The sequence below is a fragment of the Mauremys mutica genome, chromosome 8 (genome assembly GCF_020497125.1).
Source record: "Mauremys mutica isolate MM-2020 ecotype Southern chromosome 8, ASM2049712v1, whole genome shotgun sequence".
NCBI classification, from domain to species: domain Eukaryota; kingdom Metazoa; phylum Chordata; order Testudines; family Geoemydidae; genus Mauremys; species Mauremys mutica.
This window is the reverse complement of record NC_059079.1, coordinates 22,571,902-22,592,581: the sequence shown is the minus strand read 5'-3', so window position 1 is coordinate 22,592,581 and position 20,680 is coordinate 22,571,902. Positions and strand designations below refer to the sequence as shown.

Sequence of the window (20,680 nt, the reverse complement as noted above, 5' to 3'; positions counted from 1 at the left end):
TTCAGGATGGATGGAAGCCAGGCAGCCCTATAGGGGTCTATAAATTCTATATCTGTCTAACAAATCCAGCATATGCTCATTTGGGTCAACTCCTGCATTTCTTCATTATTTAATGGAAAGCTTCTGCTGCATGGAATGTGAAGCATTAATTAGTCCTGCCTAAATGAAGAGTTCATCAGTGGATCCTTTATACCCTAAAACGTTAGTAAATGTTCTTGGAGCAGCATCCTGATCTAGTGGTCTGGGCATATGACTAGGTGTTGGGAACTCCTATTACTTTGTGGTCTTGTGCAAGTCCTTTGACTGTGCAAGGCCTTGCTTTTCCCATTTGTGAAATGGAGACAGCTGTAGTTATCTACCTCAAAGATGGGCTGAGGAAAAAATACTTCACTTTTGTAAAGTGCCATGTAAGTTAAAAAAAGAAAAAGGCAATGGGTAAACCAAGTTTAGAGCATGGGGACCAATGCTACCTCTACTGAGTTCCTTATTAGACCAGGAAGTCGGAATGAGCCACAAGGAAAAAATATGTATGTAAATATGTATATATTTCCAGTACACATTCCCAGGTCCTGAGAATTTCTGCTGGACAAGCAGAAGCGTTTCTTTGCACCCCTTTCCCTGCACACCTTATCCTCTGATAATTGATAATATTTATAATCTGAGCAGAGTTATTTGTATTGCAGTAAGACTACCGGTTCAATTGAGATCAGGGCTCTTATTATACTAGGCACTTTACAAACATGCAGGGAGATGGTTCCTGCCCCGAGGATTTTAGTCTAAACAGACAATGGATGAAAAGGGAAACAAGCACAGAGATGTGAAGAAGCGGAGCTAGGAATAGAATTCAGGTCTCCTGAAGACCAGTCATAGGACCACATTGCCTTGCAGGCATCTTAATGATCTCTTCATCTGCTTCTGCAGGGACTCCAAGTTTTGCCTCAGACCATAGAATCATAGAAGATTAGGGTCAAGCCAGGCCTTAAAAACCTCTAAGGATGGAGATTCCACCATCTCCCTAGGTAACCCATTCCAGTGCTTCACCACCCTCCTAGTGAAATAGTGTTTCCTAATATCCAACCTAGACCTCCCCCACTGCAACTTGAGACCATTGTTTCTTGTTCTATCATCTGCCACCACTGAGAACAGCCTAGCTCCATCCTCTTTGGAACCCCCTTTCAGGTAGTTGAAGGCTGTTATCAAATTCCCCCTCTTCTCTTCTCCAGACTAAATAATCCCAGTTCCCTCAGCCTCTCCTTGTAAGTCATGTGCCCCAGCTCCTTAATCATTTTCGTTGCCCTTTGCTGGACTCTCTCCAATTTGTCCACATCCCTTCTGTATGTAAGGGGACCAAAACTGGACACAATACTCCAGGTGCGGCCTCACCAGTGCCAAATAGAGGGGAATAATCACTTCCCTCGATCTGCTGGCAATGTTCCTACTAATACAGTCCAATAAGCCATTGGCCTTCTTGGCAACAAGGGCACACTGCTGACTCACTGTTTCCTCCTGGTATTCCACTTCCCCACTTACCTCTGAGCTTAGGTCACCATCCCCTGGTGAACCTAATTTAAAGCCCTCCTCACTACGCTAGCAAGCCTGCCTGTGAAGATGCTCTTCCCTCTCTTTGTTAGGTGGATCCCATCTCTTCCTAGCAATCCTCCTTCCCGGAACATCCCATGGTCAAAGAATCCAAAGCCCTCTCTCTGACACCATCAGCGTAACCACGCATTCACCTCCACAATTCGACGGTCCCTACCTGGGCCTTTTCCATCTCCCGTCCCCCAGTGTGGCCTAACAACCTCCTTTCCTTTGAATACTCTTTTAGCTAGTCTTCTGCTACTAATCTCAGCTCACTTAATCCCACTGCAATCCATCTGCCTGGTCATATTAAAATGATAGAATTCATGATTTTTAACCCCCCCAAAATTAACGTATCTCAACTGGTCATCACAGCAAACAGCAAACACAAACACAGGACCAGATTGTGAGCTGCTTTTCCACAGGTGAACATTTAGTCCCATGAGTCCCTTTGGATTCAGTGGTAGTACTCATGTGAGTAATTACTCCTCTGTGTGAGAAAAGACTCACAAGCTGGCCCACAGCACACTCTCCCAGCATTTGCCTCCTCTTCTTTTCTTTGTTCATTCTACTGATTCTTCAGATCGTAAAACATGCTGATGGTGAGGCTTTTACTTCTGTAGATTTCTATCTAGAGAGGACTGTAAAGGCCCAAAGGGCTGGAACCATGCGTTATATTATGCCTGCAAAGCAATACAACACCTTCCCCCAACCCATGGCACTATATCATTATAATTTTCAACAAAGAATAATCTCATCCCCAGTTGAAGGTGCTTAACCCCTACACTATCAACAGAGCACTTAGACACTGGGTTAGTGTCCACATTCACCCCCCTCTGGGGTATGGCTTTGTTAACTCAAAAATGGGATCACATCAGCCTGAAACCAAACGTTTTCCTTGATATTTTCCTCCAAGGCTCCTGTGTCCTCGCTCCTTACTCTAGTGAGCCACTCTGGCTTCCTTAATGTTCCACAGGAAGTCAGGAGCTGCACTAGTCCCAATAAGTCAGTAGAGCTTCAGCAGCTTTATACTATTTGCTGACAAGCTGGTCAACAGAAACGCCATGAACCCCTATTACACTTTGTTTAAAGAAATCATATTCCTGATGTAGTGAAGAAACTTTTGATGTGCATCAACAAAATACCAGAGGTTAAATCCTGGCTTTATTGAAATCAATGGCAAAACTCCCAGCAACTTCAGTGGAATCAGGATTTCACCCAAGATATTAATGATAGTAGCTATTTTTTGTATGACTCTGACATACCTTGTTATGGTTGAACACGTGGAACTCCCACTGAAGTCAATGAAAGGATATAGTTTTAAACAACCAAAAATATTCAAGAGAATCCAGCAGCTGGCAATTAACAGATGCTTTAATTTTTTTTAAATGGACTAATAGAGATCCCTTTGGGCATGGTCATGTGTATGCTTTTTATTCCCACTAATCATAATTTCTCATACAGAAATGTTATATCATAATTCCTTTTCTCCCTTTTTTGAATAATGCAGTAATATAATAATCTGATATTGTATATTACAATCATTTCAATGTCAAGAAGTCCACATAATTTTATGGATTTCTTGAAGTGTTACTGGGCAAAAATTTATTTTCTATCATAACTCAGTTGAAATCAATGGATACATACATAAGTGCTTATTCATGAATGATGGATACGGCTCCGTATCTGTCACAGAGGTCGCGGAAGTCACGGATTCCGTGACTTTCTGCAACCTCCATGACTTCTGCTGGGGCCAGGGTGGCTGATCCCACAGCCGCCGAAGCAGCTGGCTCTGGGGCCAACTGCTCAGGTGGCCCCCAGGACAGCCAGACAAGGTGCTGCTCTGTCGGCCCCAGGCAGCAGTCCCTAGCTGGCCGGAGAAGTTGCGGGCCACGGCCCCTGGCAGCCGCTGGCCCCGGGCGGCCCTCCCAGCAGTGCTCCCCCTCTCCCCCGATTTAATCACAGGTAGTTTTAGTATAAATCATGGACAGGTCACCGGCAGTGAATTTTTGTTTATTGCCCGTGACCTGTCCATGACTTTTACTGAAAATACCCATGACTAAATTGTAGCCTTAATGATGGATCTGCAATTGATCACGCAAAGTATGTGCATCAGCCATATATACTTATAGATGTACGCATAAAGCAAAACACTGCATATGATAAAATATTTATAATATTTTATTTTAAGTAGTATATGGAAAACTATCGTTTATTTAAAACATAGCTCTGAAAATGATTGCTTTTCAGAGGTACTACACTAAACCTAATTGTATCTTAAATACTCGAAACATGAAATAAATATGTGAGGAACCCCAATTTTATTAACCATGGCTCTATCGATCCCAATTTGCTTTCTGACAACTTAAGGCCAAAATATATAGTGCAGAAAGCAATCATGGACTGGCATAAGCCCATAAAAAAGTCTAATCTTTCTCACCCCGTAAAAGAAATCTACACTTATTCTGTTACAAAAGATCTGTTTTTATTAAGCTCTCTGCCTCAACATTTAAATGTTTTATTTCCTCTCAGGGCAATGCATTGACAAGCTACATGTTAAATGAGACTGGACATGAAACACCTCACTGGTTTGCAAAGGAAAAAGAGTGGACATTTAACGAATCTATTCAAAAGTGATAGGAAAATAGGAAATTACTTAGCCTTGAACAGTTTGTGGCTATCACATATTTTAAGAGATGTAGATGCAAGTTAACATTTGAGCAATTAATGTAACATACAGTATATTTAATACAGTCAATTGTTTAAGCAATCTCTACTTTGGTAATAGTAGTACTACAAAAAAAAAAGTAGAGATCCTGCATAGGAGAGATTCCTCAATATTCTGAAGCCATAGTCAACCTGTGGAATTCCTTGCCAGAGGATGTTGTGAAGGCCAAGACTATAACAGGGTTCAAAAAAGAACTAGATACATTCATGGAGGATAGCCATTTATGGACCTATTAGCCAGGATGGGCAGGGATGGTGTCCCTAGCCTCTGTTTGCCAGAAGCTGGGAATGGGCGAAAGGGGATGGATCACTTGATGATAACCTGTCTGTTCATTCCCGTTGTGGCACCTGGTATTGGCCAGTCAGAACACAGGATACTGGGCTAGATGGACCTTTGGTCTTACCCAGTATGACCAGTCTTATGTTATGAAGCACAATACAATTAAGTGCAACTCTTTTTTACTGTGTCCATTTAATGGGCCAAGTTCTGTAAAACTGAATGAAATTATATGCCAGACTAATTTCCGGCAGATAGGTAAAACTAGGCCTATCTGTTACTTTTTATAGGGGATGAACTTGTACAACAATTTTGAAATCTTTAGCCCACGTTGTTTGAATTAAAAGTGGAAAAAGTAATTGTTGCAAGGTCATGTGCTTCAGCATTCGTTTGTGGCCTGCCGTAGTACTACTCACCATGTCAGTTTCCTTCCGGTTCTTCAGTAGTCAGCATCCGCCTCCAATGTGGTTAGGCCCCATGCTGACTTAGCTCTCTAGCTAAATCACACTGAAGTTCCTTCTAGGGTATCCAAGCTCCAAAACAAATACAACTAAACTAAAACTGACAGTCATCCGTCTTGGACCAAGGCAGCCCTTCTATTCAGTTTGTCTTTTACAGTTAATACTCATCTGGGCTCCCTGTTTCAGCCAACCTTTCCTCAGGAAGGCTCTGACAGACAGCAGTCTCACTCAGCTCCCAGGCTTCCATCACCCAGTACAAGTTGGAGATCTGCTTCCCTTCCCCATCAGCTATCAACTGAGCTAGGCCAACCTCCATGCATGGCACCTACTGCAGATGTAATGGAATGGGGCTGATTGGAACCCACAGGCTCTTGTAAACCCCTTGTAGGCCAGGGTGGGGTTTACACCCCTGCACAGAAATGTTAACACAAATTTTCAAACTGTTTAAATCCACTATTTTTTCCCCAAGGAAAATGCTCAAACAGCTTGTGCTGTTGCCTTTCCCAAAAAATTCCTCTATGACAAAATGAAAAACAAAGCAAAACAAAAAGAGGAAAGGATGTGTGTGGGCTTCAAAAATCAGATTTAAACCAGACACTGTTTTACAAACTATGCAATTACTGTTCTACCGTGACACCATAATTAAAATATACATATTTCCATGTTAGGAAAAAATATTAGGCACAGATTTGTGAGCATATTTTGGCAACAACAGATTTCAGTGTAACTTGGCCTTGATAGGTTATATCAGTTCTGTGATGAATTACATTGAGCCTGACATCCCACCAGCTCTTACACCGTGAATGCACTATTTCATAGCTAGTACTGCTAATAGGATCCTGGCTGAACAGCTCTACATAATAAGAAACCTTGTTGGGGACAATTATTTTCTTTGTCATTATCAACAGTTCTGCTTGTAGAACTAACTAGCAGAAGCAAAGGAAGCTGTGTGGATTATAACAACACAAAGGAAAAACAGAGATAAGATCAACCTTTAACCCCGCAGTATGTTTTAATAGACACCCTCTGGCTAGTGTCGGGAAGCATGAGTAAATGCTGGGAACAGAAATACTATTGAACACAGTAAGTAAGCAGCACATCCATGCTTCCACATTCTGGGACAGATTGTGCTTCCTCTTCTGAAGTGGAAGAAGAGCCCTCGGGGAGATTTTTGCTTCTGCATGCACCTGTGTGGGGAGTGAAAGGTGGGCTACTACAGACTTGGGATATGTGTACACTGCAATTAAATACCCATGGCAGGCCTGTGTCAGCTGACTTGGGCTTGTGGGGCTCATGCTCTGGGGCTGTAGACATTCGGACTCCAGCCCAAGCCCAAATGTTGTGGAGTGCGCTGAGGCACTCCACAAACCACAGAGGCATGGCTGGGCGAGGGGGGGTCTGACCAGCACTCTACTCCTTCTGTCCTCCCTGTTGGGAGGAATACAGACTGCACTCTTTTCAGGAATGCTGCAGCTGCCACTCCATTAAGAACTCTTGAGACTATTTGGTCAGTGTGCCTCTCTCTCAGCTCCTCATCCCCAAATACCAGCTGTGGCTACAAAAACCAAAAGCTCTGTCTATATACTAAAACTAATTTCAGTGAACAAAGTGGTTATTAATGCATTATGTTTGGGGACCCTTTTAAAATAAATCTTATAATAGTTAATAATGAATGAGCATGCTAAAAGAATACAATTACTGCTTACTGTGTATTTAAGTCTTTATACTGATGAGGCAATACAGCATGAAAATGATCTAGGAGCAAAGTCTGGTCTCTAATTGAAGATGCAAAGTCTGTATGTCAAACATTTGTGTTTTCCACAATGTTTTGCATAACATCACAATAGTTAATGACACAAAGATTATGCAAATTTGATGCTAGATTAAGCATTCTCATGACTTTATGCACCATATTCTATGACTATTTTTACTTCTTGATTTGCATGGTGTTTGATTGTAATCTTTAATCTCAGTCTTCACGAACATACTCCTCTGCAGCCATTTTTAAAAAAAACATGTCACTAACACTTTATCCTGTTGCCTAAGACCATTTTTCCCTGGCATCCATCCTTATCCCCATTCCAAATTAAATCCACACTCTCACCCCCCTGCAAGCCTGCGAGGGGTCTAGTTCTTCTGTACTGATTCACACACAGAAGACTTTTAACTCAAGTAGATTAACCTTCCAAAAGTAGTGTCTTACCAGCGACACATGATGAAGGTTAAGGAAAACTTTGGTATTAAATAATATTGATGAAACATTCCATTGCCTTGGAACTGGCATCAAGAAATACACCTCTACCCCGATATAACGCTGTTCTTAGGAGCCAAAAAATCTTACCACGTTATAGGTGAAACCGCGTTATATCGATCCGCCAGAGCATGCAGCCCTGGCCCCCTGGAGCACTGCTTTACCGCGTTGTATCCGAATGTGTGTTATATTGGGTCACGTTATATCGGGGTAGAGGTGTATCAATAGGAGTTAAGAAAGCAGCCCACAAGCACTTTGTTACTGTGAGATATGTCAAAAAGGTACAAATTTAATCTGATAATACTTGTCTTTGATTACAACACCACTCACAAGCACATGGTTTTGTGAACCATGGCACACTCACTCATTAGGCTCCCTACCCTAACAAGCCAAACCTCAAATTCCACATTATAACCCTATGCTTTCCCTTCCTCTAAAACCTCTGGAGAACTCAAAAAGGGATAGTTTTATTACTGATAATTCCATGATATGATGCTACATGTACTCAACATTATTTTGCACTCAGTATGCATTGCCGTGTTTAGTCATTAAAACTATTGTTAAACATTAAAGATATTAGGCTCAATTCTGATTTCCAAGGAAATCCAAGGAGTTCCTCCAGATTTACACTAGTGCCAGAGATCAGAATCTGGTTCCATGCTTATAATATAAAATAATTAATTTTAGGGGGCTGGAGACTGACAAACATAAAATTCATGTTTAACTTCAAATATATTTTTCATGAGAAATGCAGTTCTATTTTTTGCTCATATTTCCAGCTATTGAACAAATACCTTTCACTTATGCATAGCAGAGTCATATGTTGTTTTAACTCATTTGCCCTAGCATTGTGACAGCTTAATGGGCACATTCTAAGGGAAAACAAGTTAAAATATTTTAAATTGTAACAATGTAGTAAAACAATCTGAGAAAAAATATAGTTAAAATTACTTTGTGGAGTGTGCAGAGTTAATTAGCTCAGCACACAGACACAAAGTGGACAGCCAGGGCAAAAGATCATCCACAGTCAACACAAGAATAAGAATGCATGATGGAAGGGGTGATGTGTGTTGGGAAATGTTACTTCATGTTCCCAGATGATTAAAAAGAGAGAGCAGGTATATTCATCAACTAAGAAGCTTCTGGAAAGTGTGCAAGGTCTAAAGGGGGAAGGAAGAGTTGTCACAGAGGAGACTGTGTATGGTTACAACATTCTAAATTCTGGGCAAAACAGCTGTTCCCAGTGCCACTGAATATTGTGAATGTTAGGGTACCTCTACACTACCCGCTGGATCGGCAAGTAGTGATTGGTCTATTGGGGATCGATTTATCGATCACTGATCGCTCTGCGGTCGACTCCGGAACTCCACCACAGCGAGAAGCGGAAGCAGAGTCAACAGGGGAGCGGCAGCAGTCGACTTGCCACCGTCCTCATGGCCAGGTAAATCGACCTAAGATACGCTGACTTCAGCTACACTATTTGCATATCTTAGGCCAATCTCCCCCCCCCCTGCAGACCTAGCCTCAGTATTATAGAACGAAAAGGGACATTATTTTGAAGGAGAGATTGCAGGTAGCAAGTGGACTCAGATGAACATGGGACAATGAAGGAGGCATTACCACAGCTTGCTACTCAATGTTGATACTGAACCAGAACATTCTATTGGCCCTGGTCTTCTTTGAGAACTGAAGTTATGAAATGACCACAAGATGTAAGAGACTTGAGAGATACTTGTGCACCATAAGGGGATTCAAAGAATTGGAACCATAAGTTAATGAGCCATTAGATTCTGGAAATCTTTGATTCAGAAGGGACCATGATACAGAGATATGGAAAGTGTCTTCACTTCAATTTACTTATGATACAATATTTCAGATCACAGCTTTTCAGATAAATTCTTTCCACAAATTATTCGGTATTCTGCAAGAAGATATATTTAGCACACATACACAAAATTTCTCATTGCTTGTGAGAGTGATGACGAGCTAAAGTTTAAACAAATATATAAAAATTTCTTTTGTTTCGCTTAAGATAATGAAAAATTACCTTAGCCTCTTAAAATACCCATTTTAAAAGGATACCGTGAAAAGAGGGAAATGTAACTCATTGCTATGCCACACTATGTTGCAAGAGCCAACATTGTACTTTGAAAACTACTTAAAACTTCTTTAAACTAATTAACGTTCATTCCATATTCTTAACAAAAACTAAAAAAAAAAACCCACGTAATGGATACCCCAAGAAAATTCACCTCTTAGTTTTTTCATAGATTTGAAATATTTCATTAATTCTTTCATCAAAAGAATAGTTTATCTGTGTTTTTGCATTATTAATGTTATGCTACAACAACGCTGCTAATGCAATTTCATTATTTCTACTTCAATGAAATCAGAAAAAAAGATGTATACTTTTTGCTTCTGGGTTTTACAAGCTTGAAAACAATCAATCATCTTCATATTAAAGAAAGACAAAGGGTAAAAATACTGTACATTTACAAATCAGATTTCTCTTTGTGTCTTTGTAGAGTGATTTCTTCGTAAATTTGCTGCCTGAACTTCAACATGTCTTCTACATCTTTGTAGAAGAGCATTTCTTCAATAGACAGGAGCTTCCAGCCATTCAGTTTAAAAGCTGACTTGTTTTGCACAGCATTTAACATCTTTAATGACACTCTAACTGAATCACTTAAAGCAGAACAAACAGGGAAAATCCGAGCAGTCCACAAACCCAAACTTGTCTTGTCACCAGAGAAGAGTTGGTCTGAAACTCTCAGGTCCCAGAGGTCCAAGCACTGCAGTAAACTGATTCCAAAAAACTGAAGGGAATGTATGTCTGACAACAATTTCACATTCTTTTTCAAGTTGTCTTCTACACCAAGCACCATACTCACATACATTACTTTTCCGTTAACCCTGATGCTCAATGAACTCACAAAAGAGTTTGGTGGTACATCTGCATTAGCACTTAAGCAACAACCACTGATAATGCTGTTTGCCCCTACTGAAACCTCAGGTCCCAGCCTAGAGTATTCAATAACAGAGGCAGGTGCTACAACACATCTTGAATCCAGTATGCTTTGAATGATACATGCCGATATACCTGAGTTTTCTGCTTTATCTGGAAAGATGCTAAACGCTTTAGATAGAAAGCCAAGCTCCAATTTCAATTTACTATCAGAAGTAAAATGAAACAAATACTCTTGTGTAGTCCCAATATGATAGAACCTGGAGTTATTTAAGACTATAACGTTAAGTGATGTTCCTTTAAGAAGGGAAAATAGCTTCTGTCTTATTTCTCCTAACTGTGATCCTTCTTTTGTGACATTATCTGTGATTTTTGTGTAATCATGAGTTGCTCCAGGTCCCAGAGCTTGGAGAAAATCACCATATGCATCTATTTCACAACAAAGAGTATCCAGCTGCTTAAAAAATGTTAGTAATTGTTTTGCAATGCTATGATCAATGTAAAATAAGCTGTCTGTATACACATACTCGTAGTCCATTTTTAAGTCATTGTGTTCTCCAGAGGAGTCTGGTTGAGAGCAATTCCTCCTTATGCATACTGCACCAGACTGATGCATCTTTTCAATATTAGGTTTATGAAGGAAATGATGACAAGATCTGTATTCAAGCTCTTTTTCTGATAAAGCAGATGAATCTAACACAAATACTCCATGAGTGGTACCAATAGTCAAATCTGATGGGTGAGCTAATGCAGTGAACCCAGGTTTATCAAACTTGATGACTTCTGTTGCTCCAATACTATAAAGTTCAATATCATCTGCACAAGTAACGAGAATTCCTGGATTCATATGGGTAGGAAAATCAATGTACATTGCCAACTTCAGCTCCAACATCTGGTAAATAGGGTCACCAAAAGGCAAAGCTGTGAAAATTTTTCCCAGTGCACTTGCATGTGGTAAACGTTGACTATAACCACCTTAAAAAAATGATAGTTTTATTATATACAAGTTTCTCACACACACACAATCCTCTTAAAAGATCTCTTATTGGTATATACAATTATCAAGAACTAGTTATGAATTACAATATCAAACTGGCTATTTTGCATATGCACGTGGCTGTATTTTAAGCATGCCTTTAAAAAGAAAAATGAAGATTTAAAGAACTGACATTTCTAATGTCAGTCCAACTCTTTCAGACAGAACTAATGATGGATCCTGATCTTGATCCTCAGAGCGTCCAAAAGACAGTATGCGTTAAAGAGAGCATTTCCTAATTTACTGACTTCATCCTCTACAGCAGTGTTTCCCAAACTGGGGTCGCCGCTTGTGTAGTGAAAGCCTCTGGCGAGCCGGGCTGGTTTGTTTACCTGTCCCGTTGGCAGGCTCGGCCGATCGCGGCTCCCAGTGGCCGCGGTTTGCCGCTCCAGGCCAATGGGAGCTGCTGGAAGCGGCGGCCAGCACGTCCCTTGGCCCACGGCGCTCCCAGCAGCTCCCACTGGCCTGGAGCAGCGAACCACGGCCAGTGGGAGCCGCAATCGGCTGAACCTGCAAACGAGACAGGTAAACAAACCGGCCCGGCCCGCCAGAGGCTTTCCCTACAAAGCGGCGTCCCAAGTTTGGGAAACACTGCTCTGCTGTTTGGGCTCAAAGTAAACTAGGAAAAGGACTTTTTGCATACAATGGAAACAAGAAAACTGAATTACTTCCATTTCATCTTTGATTTGGTAGATAAACCCTCCCACTCTCCTGTCCTTTTCTCCCACGTTACCATTTTTTATATTTACTTCTCCCACCTCCCTTAAAATCAGCAAATATCTGGCATAGAGCCAAACTCTGTCAGCAAGCAACTGGCATTCAAGTCTCTCTTCTTTCTACATGTAAGCAGTCCCTTTTGCAATTTCAAGCCATAAATGAGCCAAACAACCCATCTCCCCCAGAGGATGTTGCTGTATGATGACATAAGGCTTCTTTCTCTCAAAAAGCTGAGGTTGCTGTTTCACAGAACTTCCAGATTCTTTCAGCTGAGATAGTTGGACATGAACTGCAAACCCGCGTTCAGATGCCATTCGATTGCCAAATCAGTCAGCCAAATCTGAGCTCACTTAAGAGAGATCACATTTGACAACTTCTTCTTCCCAACACCTCCCCAACATTTTCATTCGGGGGAAAAGGAAGAAATAGCATAGTGTCACAGAAAATTTAAAACAGGAAAAGGATTTACCAGAATGAATTATTATGATAATAAGAGAAGTCCATTTATCACCATACATCTCTTCCAAGCACTGAAGGACATGAAGAGTTGATCCACCATTTCCTACAAAATATTCAATACATAAATTAAGAACATCACCACTAGTTACATAAACATGTCAAATGTACTAAACTCATGTGCTAGGGGTTGAACTGGGCTGGCTTGGGGAAGCTGGTCATGTAAGTGCTTTTTAAGATGCAGAACTCTTGCTCCAGAGCCTAAGTTGTCAATTATTTTTAAATGAAGTCTCTAGTCCTCATGGCTGCAAAGGTAATTTTTAAATTGTGAACTATCTATTGATGCAATGATATCTACCTGAGATTGCATAAAACAACTCTGAAAGGATGGTACTATTCATCTCCATGTCAATACTGTTGATCAAACCTTGCAGGAAGCAGGTTGGGCAGTCACCTAATGATGCTCTGCACAATCCACTATAAACAGCATCTCAAATGGGCAGGCCTTGGGGGGGAGGTGCACTTTCTCCCCCTCCAATTCATCCTCTGAGTGACATAATTAAAGATCTGTCATCAGTTCCAGAGGCTATAAAAAGTGGCTCTGACATGTAACCTGTCATACAGAATCTCACTAATGATTTTAAGCAAGTTTTCAAAAGACCTTTTTGACGTGAAAAGTACAGAAAAGGAAAAAAATAGACATTTACCAGTATTCTGATATTTATTGTTCCCCTGTAACAAAATAATTTCATTTCTGAAAATTAATCTTTGGAGACTATATTCTAATCAGATTGTTACTTTCTAAACAAACAAATGGCTGAGCTAATGAAGTTTACAAGATGACACTGTGTGTGTGCATGCTCAGTGGCTACTTTTCATTAAGACTCTTGCTGGGTTTTCAGTGTTATGAATCTAATAGGTATAAACGTATTCCACTATAGACCATAATGGATCTGTTATGATGTACAATATGAATATATAAGAAACAACATGAATCAGTGACGTTCTGTGTTATGCACTTATATTATTAACATACAATCAAAGTCTAAATCACCACGATATATACTGTGAATGTACCTTGAGGGCAATATATAAATGTTACTAGGTAAATTTTAATATATCTGCTGAACTGATATGAAGTCCAAAGGAGCACCAGACTCATTAATGCTAATAATTACACATTTGTATCAAAATACACTGCTTAATGCCATTAGAACATTTTTAGTGATTTAATTAATATAATGCTGCTTCTAACAGCTTTCTGGAAATCTTTCGTTGTAAGAGACACAACTGTCATAATACTTACTACAATGAGCACTTTTTGTCTGTCTGAAAATTAGTCAATTTATAGTGAAATCTTAAACTATGAACCTTACCAATGGCTTAGGTGGCTTCTGCATCACTGGAAATTTTTAATCAAGATGGGCTATTTTTCTAAAAGATATGTACTAGTATAAATATAAATTAATTGAGGGAAGTTTTATGGTCTATATTATACAGGACAGACCAGATGGTGACAATGGTGCCTTCTAGCTTTATACTGAACGTAGTCAGAGACTGGCAAAGTTAATTTCTTTGACTGATTGTCAGAAAAAGGTATGTCAACTACTATGTCATGTAAGAGAAAACAGAAAATTTGGCAATAAAATACCCACCAATTTTTGGTCCAGGAGGATCCACAAAAACATGGTAATGAACTCCAAGAGGGAGTTCCTTTCTTTTCAACTTTTCTGATAGCTGTTGCTGGTAAGCCAATTCCTGTTTTTTGTCAGCTGCTGTAATTACAACAACATCCCAGAATTCTCCAGTTTGTGTGACTTTACCTATTTGAAAAGTGAGTTAACAAGAGAGACCATCAGCAGGGTATAATAGTGAGAGATTAATGACATTCTCCATAGTACGACATACAAAAACTACATTAAAGGAACTTACATTTGTAAAAACCAGGCAGTCAAATGTTACTAAATGTCCAAATAAACGTGGCCATATACAACGTTAATTTTGTTGCCTCATGAATATTCATTGACAGACTTTCCCAACAATGCTTAGGAAATCCAGAAATCTTAAACTTCCTACTACGATTTCCCTCGACTGGCTACATTAAGATAAAACAACAGTTTGCCCTATTTACACTGGGGTGAAATAAGGGCCTCACTGAAGACAATGGGAATTTTACCATGGAGTTCAGTGGAGCCAGGATTTCATCTTAGGATTTTATGTATGTATCTTGTTAGAAAAACCTTAGTGTGCTTAAGGAACTGATAGTGTGTGTCAGCAGGGTCCACATGAACACTTAGTGCACAGCAGACTAGCCTCAAGTAGATTTATCCCCCAGCCTGCTGCGAACGAAGTGTTGTTGGTATGGACAAGCCCTTAGTCTAGACATGGCCTTATAGCCTTATTCATGTAACCATTCTAGCCACTTTAACACTCTGTGGTGTACAGTGTTGATCTCGCTCTTTATGGGTGCATCAAGGAATCAGCATACTCTTAACTAGACCCTAAATAATAAGACAATACTATACTACATTTATTCCTTCGAGTTAACACATGAGTGATGCTCTCAGCTCAGAGCTATTCATCAACCCGTTGTAATTCAAATCCCATGAAAATTAAATTATTCTTTGTCTGTATAACGGTCACTCTTAATGGAATTATTGTTTTATAAAACATTGATACATTCATATAGGGCAGTTCATATACACCTCTACCCCGATATAACACAACCAGATATAACATGAATTTGGATATAACGCAGTAAAGCAGTGCTACGGGGGGGAGTGGGGCGGGCTGCGCACTCCGGCAGATCAAAGCAAGTTCGATATAACACGGTTTCACCTATAACACAATAAGGTTTTTTTTGGCTCCCGAGGACAGCGTTCTATTGGGGTAGAGGTGTATTCAATATGCAGCATCTCTCCTGTAATCTGAGTCTCAGTAAACCTTTTCAGATTCAGTCTTGTAACATCATGTTGATCTGCAGAACTAGCAGTTTTAGGAAACACTGTATTTCTCCTCTCGCCCCCCTTTTTTGAAATCCCTAAAAAAGTGGCTTTTTAAAAAAATTGACAATAAAATGGAAAAATTTAAAAATAATGTGCAACCCTCCCTACTTACTCTTCCCCTCGTCCCCTAATACTCTGTAGAATCTGCAGACGTTTTCCCCTCAGAACTCATTATTTCAGACCAGATCTGAACCTTTTTTCTCCCCTACTTTTAACACCACACTTCATGAAGTTGTGAACGAGCCAAAGGATCTACATAGGCGGAGTCACATTGATGTAAGAATCTACCAAGTGGATTCTTTTGAAGGACTGGGGAGTAAAACAGTGAATATAGAAATGGAACTAGGAATCAGGAGACCTGGGTTCTATCCCCATCTTTACAAATGACTTGGGCCTTGATCCTGGAAACGTTGATGCATGTGTTTAACTTTAAATATGTGAGCAGTTCCAATGAAGTCAGCGGGAATACTCCCATCCTTAGAGTTAAGCATATGTGTAAGGGTCTGCATGACTGTGGTCTTGCTGAGTGGCCCTCTGGGGTGCTCACTTGGACACAACGCTCCACCTCTCTCTTTGCAGGGTCAGGGCCTGTGCTTGGGACAGTTAGTCTAAGGAAGGGGAGCTTGACACTGCGGTTCCGGGGTGACTCCCCTGAGCGTGAGGCCCCGCTGCTGAAGCCGGGGATGGGGGGCGTTGCCCAGTGTCGGAGCCTGCGGGGCAGCGGCTCCGCCCCCAGAGGCCAGCAGCGACCCCGGCCCAGCCCGGCCCGGCCCCTACCTCTCAGCTCGTCAAACTTCGCCAGTCTCCGCCGAGTGGCCTTTTGGAGCAAAACATCGAGCTCTGCCTGCCCGGGCATCTCGCCGGCGCAAGGCCTGACCTAGCAGGGGCCTTCCGGGTTCGGCTAGCGGCCCCGCCTCCCCGCACGGCCCAGCCCGGCGGGCGCCTCTCGGGCCGGTTCCCATGGGAACCGCCAGGCAAACAAGGCCGCAGCTCCGCCGCCGGCCGGGCTGGGAGCGGGCGGGGCACGTGCCGCGGGTGAGTGCAGTGGGGTGGGAGGCGGGGTAGCTTGCACCCCGGCGGGGCTGAACTCAGCCGAGGGAGCCCAGCCCCAGGGTTTCGCCTAGGCGGGGGGCTGAACCCGCGTGTCTCTTAACGGGCCCAGGGGGGCTGGGAACCCCGGGGGACCAGAGGTCCAGGAGCCTAGCCCCAGGGTCTCTCCCGGGCGGGGGGGCTGATCCCCAGCGTGTCCGACAGGCTGGGATGAGTGAAGATTTAAGGCAGGGCGCTAAGGGCTAACTGTGCAGTCCCGGTCGGTAATTTCTCACTACGGAGTTTGGGGGCAAATTAGAGTCTGTAGCTGAAAAGTTCGCCCTTAATGTCGAACTCTGCCACTGAAACTGACAGCACGTCCCAAAGATTCCTTGGCAGTTTTTGAAAGAGTCAGGTTGTCAAACTCCATTCCCTGGCTGGATTCCCACGGGCATAGCTCCCTAATTCCCAATTTACACCTTCCAGTAGCTGCGGTGTTCTTCACCTCCTGGCTCAAGCAGCAGTGTTCTGGCCCAGAACTGCAGGTCAGTAGTGCATAAAGTGATCCATGTGTCTTGGTTTAAGTTTCTTAACACTTGGAGTTATAAAATATGACAATACCTGATGGTCTGTGTACTATGCTGAGAAGTATAGTAATAAATGGTGTGTTAAAGTGGCACAATAACTTGTCTTTAAATTATCTGGTTCAGAAATCTTTTATAATACTCACATACATCTCAGTATTTTGGCCCAATCTTACAACTAGATTCATGTGGGTGCACTTGAGTGCACATGGACACATAAAAGTCTGCCTAAGTGGTTCAGAGCCCTAGTTTTCTATTTTTACTAGTTGAATTTCAAGAACAACATGTGTAGATTGTACAGTTCTCTTTCTGACACACACTGATAGGAAACTTGGAATTTATTAAAATGTGTTCATGCTGTGTAGTATCATTTATTTTCCCTTTGTACTTGCTCTTTGTTATTTATTGAAAAAGAAAGGGTTGTTTCTTTTGCTATGTTCTAGTGTCTAAAGATGTCACAAGTGATAAAGAATTACACTGTTTATTCAGTTTGATTAAAAACATCTACAAGAAAAAACAAACTATGCATTTAAATCATAAAAGCAGCAAAGAGTCCTGTGGCACCTTATAGACTAACAGAAGTTTTGGAGCATGAGCTTTCGTGGGTGAATACCCACTTGGTCGGATGCATGTAGTGGAAATTTGCTTGCATATATGTACGTGCCCCTGGAAATTTCCACTACATGCATCCGACGAAGTGGGTATTCACCCACGAAAGTTCATGCTCCAAAATTTCTGTTAGTCTATAAGGTGCCACAGGACTCTCTGCTGCTTTTACAGATGTAGACTAACACGGCTACCCCTCTGATATTTAAATCATAAGCATTCTTCAGTGACTGCTCATACCGAATTTTTGAATAATACTGCTCAACAATTTGTATATAAATTTAGTGATATTTTGGTTATTCAATGCAAACAAGGATTATCAATTAAAGAGAAAAATAACTTTCCTTCCAGTTCTAGTAATGGGTGGACTTTGTTGGAACCTATGAATGTATCTTCTGTGCATAGGCTCAAACCTACAAAGGTTTGGGGTATGTCTACACTTAAAATACTACAGAGGTGCAGCTGTTTATGTAGATAATCCATCTCCTTGAGAGGCAGTAGCTAGGTCGATGGAAGAATTCTTCAAGGGCAGTGCTGTCTACCCTGGGAGTTAGGTTGGGATAGCTACATCTCTGGCTATGTCTACACTACCGCGGTAAGTCGACATATGCTACGCAACTCCAGCTACATGAATAAACGTAGCTAGAGTTGACGTACTTTAGGTCTAGTTACCGCGGGGGCTCAATGGGAGAAAATCTCCCATCGACTTATCTTACTCTTCTCATCAAGGGTAGAGTACAGGGGTTGACTGTAGAGTGATCGGCAGTTGATTTGGCCGGTCTTTATTAGACCCGCTAAATTGACTGCTGGTGGATTGATCTCAGAGCACTGATCCCAGTTGTAGTGTAGACTTGCCCTCTTAGTGATATAGATTTTTCACATTCCTGAGAGAAGCAGCTATACTGAAGTAAATTCCTAGTGTAGACCAGGCCTTGGGCACATAAATAGCTTTAGTCACAGGAGTTGTAAACTTACTCACAAGCCTAAGGGTATGTCTACACGTAAAATGATACAGCAGCACAGCTGTTTTGCTGCAGTGCTTCAGTGTAGACACTACTTACACTGATGGGAGGGATTCTCTCGTTTGTGTAGGGAATCCCCGAGGAGTGGTAGGTAGGCTAATGGAAGAATTCTTCCGTTGATGTAGCACCACCTACACCAGGGATTATGTTTGTTTAACTATGCTGCTCAAGGGTGTGGATTTTTCACACTCCTGAGAGACATAGCTAAAATGACTTAATTTTCTAGTGTAGACCAGATAGGCTGGTTTTAATTTTCTAGTGTAAACTGCGGTTAATTTATCAACACCAGTCCAAACGAAATGCATCATTGTGAGGCGGGGTTGTTTTGCTCAGTACTCAATTAGTAATTTATAGGGCTGTCAAGTGATTAAACGCACTGGTAAACAATAATAGAATACCAAAAATAGTTTTGGATATTTTCTACATTTTCAAATATATTGATTTCAATTACAGCACAGAATACAAAGTGTACAGTGCTTTCTTTATCTTATTATTTTTTATTACAAATATTTGCACTGTAAAAAACAAAAGAAATAGTATTTTTCAATTCACCTAATACATGTACTGTAGTGCAATCTCTTTATTGTGAAAGTTGAACTTACAAATGTAGACTTATGTACAAAAAATAACTGCATTCAAAAATAAAACAATGCAAAACTTTAGAGCCTACAAGTCCACTCACTTGTACTTCTTGTTCAGCCAATTTCTCAAACAAGTTTGTTTACATTTGCAGGAGATAATGCTGCCCGCTTCTTGTTTACAATGTCACATGAAAGTAAGAACAGGCGTTTGCGTAGCAATGTTGTAGCTGGCATCGCAAGATATTTATGTGCCAGATGCCCCAAAGATATGTCCCTTCATACTTGCGTATGCTGATGACTTGCGTCCATGCTGATGACAGGTTCTGCTCGATAACAGTCCAAAACAGTGTGGACCAACTCATGTTAATTTTCATCATCTGAGTCAGGTGTCACTAGCAGAAGGTTGATTTTCTTTTTTGGTGGTTCGGGTTCTGTAGTTTCCACATCAGAGTACTGCTCTTTTAACACTTCTGAAAGCATGTTCCACACCTCTTTCCTCTCAGATTTTGGAAGGCACTTCAGAGTCTTAAACCTTGGGTCAAGTGCTATATCTATCTTTAGAAATCTCACATTGGTATCTTCTTGGTGTTTTGTCAGATCTGCAGTGAAAGTGTTCTTAAAGTGAACAACATGTGGTGGATCATCATCCGAGACTGCTATACCATGAAATACTGTATATGGCAGAATGTGGGTAAAACAGAGTAGGAGACATGCAATTCTCCTCCAACGAGGTCAGTCACAGATTTTATTAACACTTTTTTTTTTTAATGAGCGTCATCAGCATGGAAGCATGTCCTCTGGAATGGTGCTTGAAGTATGAAGGGACATATCTTTGGGGCATCTGGCACATAAATATCTTTGCTATGCAAACGCCTGTTCTTTCAGGTGACATAAATAATAAGTGGGCAGCATTATCTCCCATAAATATAAACAAACTTGTTCGTCTGAGCAATTGGCTGAATAAGAAGTAGGACTGAGTGGACTTGTAGTTTTACAAGTTTTGTTTTTGGGTGCAGTTATGTAACAAACAAGTAAAAATCTACGTTTGTAAGTTGCACTTTCACAACAAAGGGATTGCACTACAGTACTTGTCTAAGGTGAATTGAAAAATACCATTTCTTTTTATCTTCTGACAGCGCAAATATTTGTAATAAAAATAATAATATAAAGTGAGCACTGTACACATTGTATTCGGTGTTGTAATTGAAATCAGCATGTTTGAAAATGCAGAAAAAAATCTACAAATACAGTAAAAACTGTTTTACCCAGCAGTTCAACCGGAAAGCTCTATAAACTGGCATTTCTGATCTTCATTGAAATTCCGGTTTATAGTCTGGTTGGCACTGGGCCAGCAGGGGGTTGGGGCGCAGGAGTGGGTGTGGAGC

General features: G+C 41.1%; 2 protein-coding genes across 17 annotated transcripts in view; one reads left to right on the top strand and one right to left on the bottom strand.

The window, feature by feature from the left end:
- Positions 1-16,494, bottom strand: part of LOC123375589 (serine/threonine-protein kinase TNNI3K) — a 188,329-nt gene extending 171,835 nt beyond the window's left edge. The window contains exons 1-4 of one of the 3 annotated variants that reach the window (XM_045026602.1): positions 16,251-16,480; positions 14,124-14,291; positions 12,482-12,574; positions 8,737-11,234 (exon numbers count right to left, since the gene is read on the bottom strand). In XM_045026602.1, the coding sequence (XP_044882537.1) occupies positions 9,787-11,234; positions 12,482-12,574; positions 14,124-14,291; positions 16,251-16,329 (1,788 nt within the window). In that variant the 5' untranslated portion in view covers positions 16,330-16,480 and the 3' untranslated portion in view covers positions 8,737-9,786. Of the gene's footprint in view, positions 1-8,736; positions 11,235-12,481; positions 12,575-14,123; positions 14,292-16,250 lie in introns of those variants that run through there. The other 2 variants (XM_045026599.1, XM_045026600.1) reach the window with 2 other exon arrangements.
- LRRIQ3 (leucine rich repeats and IQ motif containing 3) overlaps positions 16,255-20,680 on the top strand; it is a 205,226-nt gene continuing 200,800 nt past the window's right edge. For 10 of the 14 annotated variants that reach the window (XM_045026618.1, XM_045026616.1, XM_045026615.1 and 7 more), the window contains exons 1-2: positions 16,255-16,508; positions 16,989-17,047. The gene's annotated coding sequence lies outside the window, so the exon portion shown is untranslated. Of the gene's footprint in view, positions 16,509-16,562; positions 17,048-19,971; positions 20,027-20,680 lie in introns of those variants that run through there. The other 4 variants (XM_045026608.1, XM_045026604.1, XM_045026607.1 and 1 more) reach the window with 4 other exon arrangements.